The sequence below is a fragment of the Aulonocara sp. 'chitande type north' Nkhata Bay genome, linkage group LG12 (genome assembly GCF_057382095.1).
Source record: "Aulonocara sp. 'chitande type north' Nkhata Bay isolate Kocher_YH1m ecotype deep benthic linkage group LG12, A_spYH_male_GT1.1, whole genome shotgun sequence".
Classification (NCBI taxonomy): Eukaryota; Metazoa; Chordata; class Actinopteri; order Cichliformes; family Cichlidae; genus Aulonocara; species Aulonocara sp. 'chitande type north' Nkhata Bay.
This window is the reverse complement of record NC_141355.1, coordinates 4385273-4397380: the sequence shown is the minus strand read 5'-3', so window position 1 is coordinate 4397380 and position 12108 is coordinate 4385273. Positions and strand designations below refer to the sequence as shown.

General features: G+C 43.0%; 1 protein-coding gene across 1 annotated transcript in view; it reads right to left on the bottom strand.

Annotated features, from left to right (window-relative positions):
* galnt9 (polypeptide N-acetylgalactosaminyltransferase 9) overlaps positions 1-12108 on the bottom strand; it is a 111483-nt gene that overhangs the window by 53333 nt on the left and 46042 nt on the right. Inside the window, exon 4 of the mRNA XM_086313256.1 lies at positions 10748-10922. Coding sequence (XP_086169382.1) covers positions 10748-10922 — 175 coding nt within the window. The remainder of the gene's footprint in view (positions 1-10747; positions 10923-12108) is intronic.

Below are 12108 nucleotides of genomic sequence, written 5' to 3'. Positions count from 1 at the left end.
GAGTTATCAGATAATGGGATCTAACTACACCCTAAGAGCAGCAGGGCCCTAAGTGCCTAAAATAAGATCTTCTTTAATTCTGCATTAAACTCAATGCTGCAGACCGTGTGAGCTGCCCTATAGAAGTAGCTTTTTTTTTAAATTCAGTAACTTAAAAAAAAAAAAAAAGACCCTAACAGACCCCTAGCAGAAAAAAAAAGATCTATTAGCACTGAGGTCTTTAAATCTGCTTTGAGTGAAATCTTTCAAAGTTCTTAAAACATATTTATCTTTATTTTGAATGTTTTTTTTTTCATAACTGCGCTTTTATGATCAGGTTTCTCACTATAGTTAAAATATGATTAACAGCAGGTTGTGAACCCAATATGGGCCTTGCCAATGCAATTGCCAATTAAATTATTGCATATTATTGGGATTTTAAAAAAAAAATTGTATTTCATCACAACATTTTAAAACCAGTCAAACTGACATTGCAGTATGGTACAATTTAGATCTGACAGTGCTAATTTGTGTTTGCTGTGTTATATAGGATAAAGAATCTAAGCCTGCAGTGCCTCTGGCCATCTTTAAGTGCATTAATCTTTAAATGTGCAGCCGTCCACAGTCCTTTCGCCTGGCTGTTTTACAGAGCAGCTCAGACATGCATATGTAGAGTAGATATTAATATTGGGCCAGTCTCCTGCCTCCAATAAAAAAGATGCAGGATTCAAAGAAGGGAAAGGTAGCCATGCAGAATTTAAATTCATTACAGGGTCGAGGCTTTTTTGAAGTAGATAGCGGGATGCAGAGGCATGAACTGGAAAAGGATCAAGGCGCAATGTTAGATTCCTCACCACTTCTAAATGCATTTGCCAAAGACGTGGTTGATATGATACAAACGTAAAGGCAGCATAAAGCCCTGTCTTTTCAGTGCTTTTTGGAGGTTTGCCTGGCCTGTGCTCTGTGAAGCACTCAGTAAGGCTGCAGCCTCCTTTCTCATCTCCAGACAGATATAAACACTGAGCCACTGCCAGACGCTGTGAGCGAGAGGAAAAACATGATTTACTTTATCTAAAAAAATATTTCCCCAGCCTTCAAGACCTCTGGAATTTATGTACCATTGAATTTAATATAATACCACTGCACCTGCATGGCATAATAATAAGCAGAAGGAGTTCTGTGAGATTACCAAAGGAGCCAATATCAAATATACATGTGGCAAAAATTATTAAAAATTACAAGAGGACTGTTTAATCCATTCCTTAGCTTTCTGAATTCCACCAGTTTGTCTCTTCCTTACAAACACTCACCAGGTCACAGTGCAGCAGAACATTCAACATTCATCAAAGTGTTGCTTTCTGAAGCATGTATTTCATTACAACCTCCCTGCATCGACAACCTTATCTCCAGCGCACACTTATGGGAGCTGCTGCTACGTTGTTAATGGTTAATCGTTAATAACCTGAGATTGCAACTGTGCAAGAGACTTCAAAACGAAATAAATATCAATTTCCTCCCCTCCGCAACCGTTTGGTTGAAGTATGGCATACAGTAGGTTCTAATTACAACATGCTCCTCTTTTCTGCTATCAATCCTGTTTATTTACATAGCACGCGGAAGGAAATTGGTCGTCTTTGGAACACAATGGACAACGGCTGCCAAAGGATGGATGGTTAGAAACTACAGGAGAAGATAGACTGCGAGCATTAAGCCGGTGCAAAACCGCATTAACCACAACGACGATTTCATATCCTCATATTCAAGCGGCGCAAAGCCACAGAAATCAGACTCCATCGCTCTTGTGGTGCAAAACGTTTGCTTATTAACTCCTGAAAAACAAGTGCTTCACCAACTTTTTTTTTTTTTACAATCTGCCTTTTACAAAGCTGATAAAAAGCACCTGACACCACATAATTTCTATCAGTCACAAGCACTCACGGTGGAAGTAAGTAATAAAAAAGCCTCGAATGTGAATTTTAGCAAACTCTAGTTTGTTTTTAATCCCCATAAATCATGCTTATTCACCTCATATTTTTCTCCTGGTCACCCCCCCACTCCCACCCCTGCAGTTGCTTAATGCCCCCCGTGTTTGAGAACCACAGTCATAAACCAACATGCTGTGAGGGAATGGGAAATGACTAAGTGCGTGATACAGCATGATACAATTATGTTTGCTTAAACCCAATAATAAGTTATGCGAAGTAGCAATACATTTCAGCTGCAAATGTACAGCACCTCCGGGGAATACCACGCCAATGAATCACAGCGATGCCACTAAGAGCTGGCAGCATTGTCTCTGGCTCAGTATGCATAGGCACTGTGTACAAGGTCATTGAGGGATATTCACCACAACATCTAGAGGAAACATCCATCTCACTTATCACTGTATGTGTCATAGTGAATAATCACATTATGATAAACGGCTTCTCTTCCATTTGAACAAATAGAAAGTGTAGATACCGCCAGTGAATCTGAGTAAGAGAGTGCATGCTGTTTGCAGGCATACAGTAGATAATAAATGCACACACTCTCTCATACACAAAGAAATCTAAGCGGCGTGAGCAAGCTTGTAGAAGTTGGCTGTCATCTCTTCAGTTGCTATATTCCTTTATCCGGCAACTACTACTAAAAAAAAAATATCACAGGCATTCTGCTCTACTTTCCACTGACTTCTGTAAATAACACTTCATGCAAAAAGCAAAAACCGGAGCTGCAAAATAAAACAAAACTAACAAATCTTCAGCTGCAGGTTGTCAAAGGAAGACGAAGGTGATACATCGGTGAAGGTGTGTGGAGCAGAAAGAAGAGAGCGTCGCACGGTGAACAAAATATGCTGAGGTGGCTTTGGCATGTGGAAGAGGGACGGATGGAGAGGAGGAAGCCTACGCGGAGGTGAGTGGGGTATGTTGCATCAATGACAGGCAAGTCTACTTCTGAGCAAGAACAGATGGGGAAGCAGATGAGGGAACCACTGGGGTGTCAGTTATCATCAGATATGCACCTAGGCATTGATGCAACTTCCTTTGTGAGTGCTGTTTCCTGCCCGGGTCGTGCCACTTCTGGGCCTGTAGTTCCCATATGGGCCATAAATGGCCCGTCAAGCTTCAATAACCGCGGCTTATCAAGTCATCTCTTGGTAAAGGTCCCTTTGATTGCTGACTAATGTTGTGGTGGGATGTTTATAGGTCAGGCCCACTCTGACCTTTAGTGCTTTAATTTCATCTTAATGAAGCAAAACAGAACATTCTGATTACATTATGCCAGTTTACAGAATAAACACACAAAGTTCCCACGTCTTTTATTATAAAAGTTTTACCTGTGAGCAGAGAAACTTTACTGGTAATATGATAGAAAGTTAATATTGGAGTTTATATTTGTTCTAAAATAATCATTGTAGTTGCTTCATTTTCAGAAAATCCTTAAAAGCAAATTCATAAGTAAAACTTAACACAGAATCACATAGTGTAGTAGTAAATGAGCCCAAGGAATAAATAATGATTGTTAAATGATCATCAAAATCATCACATAAAGAAAGACGAGTTTTAAAATGCTGTTTAAACCAGAATGACATAGAAACAATGTGCTGCATAGCCGACTGGATAAACCCAAAGATGATCTGGAGCATCTGTGGCAAGTGAGACAAATGGGCCATAACAACAGCAAAAAACCCCAAAAAGAAACAAATTCAATTGTAACTTTGGGCACTTTGTTACAGCAGCCTGTCACAAACACACATTACTTTTCCAAACTGAATTGTGAATGTAGATTTTGATCCATCATGCAGTACCATCTGGAAAAGATCTGACTGGAAACAGCTTCATTTGTCAGTGTGACTATGATCCCAAACACAGCGCCAATGCAGTAAAAGCACGTATGATTGGAAAAACACACAACACTATCAGCCATGGATTGACCTCCCCAGAGCCCGAACCACAACATTCCTGAAGCAATTTTGGATCATCTTGACAGAGAATGAAACAAAAGCCAGCCAGCATCCAAGGAAGAACTTTGAATATCCTTCGAGAAGCCTGTTTAAAGAAACTACAAGAAAGATTGTCTACAAGAGTTCAGGCTGTGTTAAAGAATAAAGGCGGTGTTGTGTTTACATACACTGCTAAGATGGTGAAGGGTTGCTTACAAGGGGGACTGAATATGAACATATACTCAGTTACCAGTAGGGGGCTCTGTGACTAAGAATGATGGAAGGAGAGAAGAAGTGAAGTGTATGGTGAGATGTAAAATGGCGAGCTACTGCTGAATATTTACGTTCCATTACAAACAAAGCCGTCTCCGTTCTTCTGTCGAAACACCAAAAATTGGCGACGAGGATGAGTGCATCAGTTCCGAGTCCACCATCTTTTCTTCCACATGTGGGTGAGCCGCCGATTCCATTTACTACATGGCGGAAAATATTCGACAATTACATGCTAGTAATCAATGCCACGGGAGACGCATGGCTGGATGCTAGGAAACGCGCTGTTTTGCTACACTGCTTGGGCCCGGAGGGACAGCGGTTATTCTACACGTTACCGGAGCAAGGTGATACATATGCTGACGCCATGAGCGCACTGGAGAAGCACTTTGTGCCGAAAGTGAATGTCGTGGCGTGCCGTCATACATTCAGACAGCGTATTCAACGAGCGGATGAGACTGTTTCTCAGTATGTGGTGGCTCTGAGAGCATTAGCTTCATCTTGTAACTTTGGACAAATGGAAAGTGAAATGATAAGAGATCAGTTGATCTCCAATGCTCATCTCAGCGTTGTGAAAGACAAACTGTTACTGGAGGATGAACTCACACTGGATAAGGCTCTAACTATTGCGAGCCAGGTAGAAGCAGCAGTCAAAAACGCTACTCTACTCTCCACACCCGGCTCGTGTCCGACCGCGCCTGTTCAGACAGTCGACGCGGCAAATTCCCACTCTCACCAGAGGAGAGGACCTCGCCCCGCTAAAGGCTGCACTCCAGACCAACGCAAACGGGGAGGTTCAAAGCAGCAGCAGCGGAAGTGCTTCAGGTGTGGTTCTCACAAGCACTTAGCTAATGATAAAAACTGCCCGGCTGCTTCTTCAAAATGCAATAACTGCGGGAAAAGGGACATTTTGCCAAGGTATGTAAGTCGTCAGTCAGTGAAGTGAGAGAAGTAGTGGTTCCAGAATTGGCAGTACTGTGCGTGCAAGATGCTAAAATGATGGCAGCTATTCAAGATAAGCTTACCTGCACTGTCGACATTGAAACTGTACAAGGTGGCTCTAAGACAGTAGAGCTGATAGTAGACACTGGAGCTTCTGTGTCTATTCTGCCAGAAACTATCTACAGACAGTATTTGCAGACTGTTCACTGGTGCGACAGTCTTCTACATTGCTGGTTCCCCGCTATTAGGCCTCGACCTCATTAGAGCACTGAACGTCTGCATCGTCGGAGGCAAAGTGGACCGCATTCAGGATGAAACTGCAGATGATCCGGATTCGTCTAACCAGAAGTCTGCTGTGTACAATGTTGATCCTATTCCACCAGCTCAACTTGGATGTGTTAAAGGGTTCATCCATAAAGTACAGGTAAACAACAATGTGCGGCCTGTACGCCAAAAGATGAGACGCCTGCCATTAAGTGTATGTACAGAGGTGTCAGCAGAACTCTCTCGCTTACTCAAAGCTGGCATAATTGAAAGGATCGATGCAGCTGAGTGGGTGAGTCCTTTGGTCGTGGCCAGAAAGCGAAAAAAGGAGTTGAGACTGTGTGTTGACCTTCGTGAACCCAATAAGAGCATTATTGCTGACTGCCATCCTCTTCCTCATATGGAGGATCTGTTTTCTGACTTGGCAGGTGCCACTCACTACAGCCAGATTGACCTCAGCTCAGCATACCACCAATTACCTTTGCTTTCATCACTCATGAGGGACTGTTCCAGTTCACACGTGTCCCATTTGGCCTAGCATCAGCACCTTCGGCGTTCCAGAAAATGATGCAAACGGTCCTGAAAGATCTGCCTGGTGTTCGCAACTACTTGGATGACATCATCGTCTACGGAACATCAAAGGAGGTGCATGATACACGCCTGCAAGCTGTTCTCCAACGTCTCAGACATGTCGGCCTGCAGATTAATGCTGGGAAAAGTTCCTTCTGCCAGTCACACATCACATTCCTGGGCCATGTAATCTCAAAGGAAGGCCTACGTCCAAGCCAACATCACCTTACTGCTATTGCCGAGGCTCCTGCTCCAAAGGATATGGCTGCATTGCGCTCGTTCCTGGGTTTGTCATCCTGGTTCAGTAAATTTATTCCAGATTATGCTACACTGGTGGAACCACTGCGACAGTTGCTGAAAACAGACATGAAAGTTGAACTCCAGTGGAACGAGGCAGCGCGTGAGAGCTTCAGTGACCTGAAAAAACTCCTTCTGGAAAGTCCCGCGCTTGCCGTCTATGACCCTGACTTACCTGCTTTTATCACCACAGACGCATCAGACTATGGGCTAGGCGCTGTGTTGACACAGTTACATCCAGATCAAGTGGAGCGGGTTGTGGCGTTCGCCTCCCGAACACTGTCTCCTGCTGAAAGGAAGTACTCCACCACAGAAAAGGAGGCGTTAGCCTGTGTCTGGGCGGTGGAAAGGTGGCGTACATATGTATGGGGCCGCAGATTCACGCTTCGTACTGACCACCAAGCTCTTACTACCCTTCTCAGCACCAAAGGTATGAACAGAGCGGGCATGAGAATCGCACGATGGTCTGCAAGGTTGATGTGTTTTCAGTATGATGTGCAGTACCGTCCTGGTGTTCAGAATGTCATCGCAGACTGCCTCTCACGGGTTCCCCTGATGTACTCCAGCACTGACATTGATGCTGAAAAAGACCTTCTCTTGGAGATAGCTGAAGTTTCTCCTCTCTTGACAGCGACATCGTTGACGGATTTTAAAGCTGAATGTGAGGACTGCCCTGACCTTTCTCTGCTGCGACAGGTTATCCGCTCAGGCTGGCCTAAGGTGAAAAGGTCTCTCCCACCTGAGATACAGCCGTATTTCCTGGTGCGACATGAACTTGCTGTGGAATCACCGTTGGTTTTCCGGGGGACACGTCTGGTGGTCCCAAGGTCCCTGCGGGAAAAGGTGATATGTCTCGCACACGAAGGTCACCAGGGCATAGTTCGCACAAAGCAGCGGCTCAGAGAGCTTTACTGGTGGCCATGCATGGATACTCAAGTCCATGCGATTCTGTCATCGTGCTCAGTCTGTCAATTGTGTGACAAAACGGCCAAAACTGCTCCTACTCCCTTACAGCCGGTTCAGTTTCCAGATGGTCCCTTTCAGCATGTGGCCGTTGACATTGTTGGACCTTTTGACCGCGGGTCGCAGGACTGCAGGTTTGCCATCACACTGGTCGATTACTTCAGCAAATGGCCAGAAGTAGCCTTTACTTCATCAGCTACTACAGACACTGTGATTAGGTTCTTGTCTTCAGTTTTTGCACGGGAGGGAAACCCTTGTGAGCTTACCACAGATAATGGACCACAATTCACTTCATCTGCCTTTGCTGATTTCCTGAAGGAAAGGGGCATCAAGCACATCAGAACAAGTGTGTATCACCCTCAAGTGAACGGGTGTGTTGAAAGATTCAACAGAGTGCTGAAGGACTATGTTCAGGCTGCACAGGTGTCCCAGAAGCTGTGGAAGCCCGCCGTGACAGAGATGCTACAGAATTACCGTGCTACAGCTCATGCAACGACTGGAGCAGCTCCGTTCCAGCTTCTCAGAGGGAGACCCATGAGAACAAAGCTAAATGTCCTGCCGTTTCCCAAAGACACAGGACAGTATGACCAATGCAGGGCCAGAGTCTCTCACCAGCAACGTAAGAGTAAACGCTACACTGATGCAAAGAGGGGGGCAAAACCTCCCCAGCTTGTGGTCGGTGACAGGGTGCGGATACGTAAACCTTTCCGAGTGGGGAAGGGAGAGAGACAGTTCACTGATCCACTGTCAGTGCAGCAACAGACTGGACTGAGCACCTTCATCTTGAGTGATGGAAAGAGATGGAATGCAGCCCGTCTCTCACTCTGCCGCGCAGAGAATGCTGAGCCGTTGCAGGCTGGTGACGAGGTTGAAAATAACACAAGAGAAACTCCTAAAAGACCTTCTGTTCCTAACAGACCGAGACAGTTACCAGCTTGGACCAAGGATTATGTTATGAAATGAGTTTTTAAAAAAAAATGAAAAGAAAAAAAAGTGAAAAAAAACACGCTTGAGCTGTTGGGTGCTAATGTTAAGTTCCATACTGCTAGTTCTGAGGTCCAAGTATAATAGAGGATTGATTTACTGTGATTTATTTGTGAGTTTTGTGACTTAAGGTTGTTAAGTTACTACAGTAACCTTAACGGTACAAGTATTCATTATAAAGGACGATTTAGGCACCATAACAAGATTGTATGTTAAGATCACGGGTATAGTTCAAACAGTAATGTTATAAGTGAAATAGGTATTGAAAATGCTGTCTGGTTGCAAAGTTTACTACTGATAATGTTCTGTGCAAATAGTAATGTTGCCATGCTAAGTAAGTAATACTGAGGTAGTAGAATTCTGTGAGAATGAGGAGAGATGTTGTGTTTACATACACTGCTAAGATGGTGAAGGGTTGCTTACAAGGGGGACTGAATATGAACATATACTCAGTTACCAGTAGGGGGCTCTGTGACTAAGAATGATGGAAGGAGAGAAGAAGTGAAGTGTATGGTGAGATGTAAAATGGCGAGCTACTGCTGAATATATACGTTCCATTACAAACCAAGCCGTCTCCGTTCTTCTGTCGAAACACCACAGGCGGTCATACTAAATACTGACTGTCATCAGTTATGTCTATTATAATATCAGTTTTCATCTTATTTTAAAGTGAACAGTGAAGTCTGGAGAGAAGAAGTGAAGGAGTATTTACTTGATTATATATTGTGTGGAGATCAGGGAAATTATTTTACTGCTATTGTCCAGATTAATAATGTAATCTACAGTATTGATATTGCATTCAGATGTTTAAACAATGTGTGTCTTTCAGAAAGACTAAGCCACAGGCTGACAGGAAACTGCAGGGTTGCAGAAAGTTTGCAGAAGTGAAACCGAAAGCATTCTGAGGAGCTGGTTAGACAAGGCTATGTGAATAACTAGGGTATTCAAATTGTCTGTTATACTTTTATATTCTTGTATTAAGCTTTTAGTAGAGGTTCTTGATTAAAACATTTATTTAGTAGATGACATATACATAGTTTCAGTTCGGTTATTACATATATGAGAGTGGCTTCTGTCTCTCTGTCTGGTGAGAGGTCAGGAGCTAGTCGGCGAGGTGAAATAGGGTGCAATTGTGGTTAGCACACAGATACACACACACACACACACACACTTAGTTAAAGAGAATCATTTATAGGTGGAAGTTTAATCATGTTTTGCTCGGGGTTGCAAAAAGAGCAGTTTGTCGCAGAACTGCTGCTGATGTGTCAAGATGATAAGCGAGCATCCGGCAGTGACAGGAAGTACCTGCCATGAAGATAGAAGACAATGTTCTTTTTAAACTGTGTTAAAAGTCATTGTGGTTTTGATTTGACGTATCCATATATTCTGTCTGATGACGCATGAGGGGGTGTCAGTAAGTTCAATCCCTGATGGTATAAAAAATCTGTTTATGCTTTGATTAAGTCGAAGATTAATTCCTGTCTGCGTACAGAGAGGTCTTCCCACGCGTGTATTCATTAAAATCAATTGTTTGACCAAGATCTTCTGGACCATGGTTGTTTGTACTCTCCTCCTCAATATTTGAACCTTAACAATTGCTTACATTTATTGTCCTAATTGTAGAAGCATTGAATACACTGGAAATATCTGAATGTCATAATTATAAGGAAGACTTGACTTATTTGGGAAATTTTGGGAGGTTTGATCAACAGTTCTGTTGATTGTAGAGACATGTGCATTATTTCTTTGTGTTTTTCTTTTGACCAGTTTATGACTAAGAAGAACTGGCATGACAGCTGTCACAAATCTGAATAGCACATTTGGATGTGTTTATATTTCTTGCATCTATTTAGCTGTAAAGATCGAAACGCATTCAGAGATGCTGTAGACTCAGTCTTCCTCATCTTCTTCCTTGTCCCTTTCTTGACTCTCAGGCAGCTTACAGGGAACAAAGCTTCATCAGACACTGACGGCATGACAGGCTCAAATTAGGTGCCAATTACATCTTTTTGAGTTACTTGTTTGCCGTTAAACTTAAGCAGCAGGCAGACATTGGACTGAGACCCCCAGAAGTAATTTCATATCGCAAAATGAGCCCAGAGCCTGCAAGTAAAATAATTTTGAAATGCACAACATTTGAGCTACTTCTTTAATTACACTCACTCTCACATTTCACAGTGGTTGACTCGCTCTCACTTGTCGTAAGTGTGTATTTGCTCGACAGGTAATGCCATATTAGCCGGGCTGTCTTTTTATCCAGCTCTAACCAAAAGTGATTCTTACAATTTAAAAAAGGAAATGCAAAAAGGAAAAGGATTACCAGCTAGAAACCCTTCTGCATAATAAGCGCCACTGTCCTGAAAAACGCTGTCTCGGTTAGAACCTCGCCTGGTGTTTTATCAGAACGCTTAGATCAGACCAGACTGCATAATTGAGTGATAATAAATTTACATGACATCCCTCTGTTTTAAAAAACATAAAAAGCAAAGCACAAAGGCAAAGGTGAGAGAGGACAGAGAAACTGCTTAGACCTTTTCAAGTTAAACATGACCTTACCAGCCGGTGTTGAACTCGACGTGAGCGTCAAAGAAGCCGACGACGGGAGCCGTGGCCGCGTTCCAGCCATGTATACGGGCCCGGATCAGACCCTCCCGCTTGCTGTTTCTCACAATCTTTACGAGGCCTGGGTAACGTTTGTTCACATACTGATCCAAGTTGAATTTCAGCTCCACTGGAAGAGATTAGAGAGAGCCCTCCTTTAAAAGACACCCACATGACAACAGGAAAACATTAACAAGGTAGCTGTAGTCAGTGATTTTTAGCTCAGAAAATCCCTTCTTTCCCCTTTCAGAGTGTTTAACTTTTAGATTACACCTAAAGAGAAATAGTGATCACCAAATGCAATCAGTTATTCGTATTACTCACTAAAAAAGCCATTACTTTTCTTTACTAAGTACTCATCAGCAAGAGCAATCAGCAGCATTACTTTCTTAGCCAACCCAGCTCTGATCAAACGCACACCCCATCTACTCTGAGTTTGAAGCTTTATTCAGTGATTCATGAATGTGTGCTTATCAGTGACTGAGGTTTGCCAGCTCAGTCAAACAGAGAGACAGAGCCTAATAGAGTCCCACAGACAACTGATCGCGTTCTGGTGACTTTACATGTGGTCATGGTGCCTCCTGGTCGGTTACTTCTGCTAGGAGACCAAAAAAATCAGAAAAACATGATTATATACCTCCTTCTCACCTCCAGTGTGGTATGATGTACTACAAATGGGACTAAGGTACCCAGAACAAAGTCTGTGTGAGCTGAAAAGCTGAGCATACGAGAAATAAGACCCGAGGCATCAACAAGAAGAAGAGGGGAACATCTGGGATCCTGACACTAAATATGTCTACTTGTGCAGCAAGCAGTTTGTCACCAAGTCAAATATCCAGCTGGCAGTTTTAGTTTCCTGTACTCTCCAAGTTAAACTGAAGCATTTTCACATCAGCGTGTACTGGAGTGAAATTTGGATCAATTCAAAAGGCTGTGAAATACATCAGCTTTCTTACAGCTAACTCCACAATGTCCAATTCTGAAACTGTTGGGACCCTGTGTAAAAGGGAAATCAAGCCAAAATGCAATGAACTGCAAATTTCATCAACACAAAACTCAGAAAACAGATCAAGTCTTTAAACTGAGCAAAGGTACAATTTTAAGAAAAAATCTAAACTCAATTTGAATTTGATGGAAGCTGAGGGGACCAGCTGCTGGACTTTTAGACGAGGAATGTTTTAAGCTGGTGAAAGGATCTGACCGCAGGTGGGAAAGTTAAGCACTCAGATTCTTTTGGTACGAAGCCATGTGTTTGCTAAATCTGCACTATGCAGCAGTATGTGGTCGTGCACCATTGTCCTTTTGGTGCACGACAA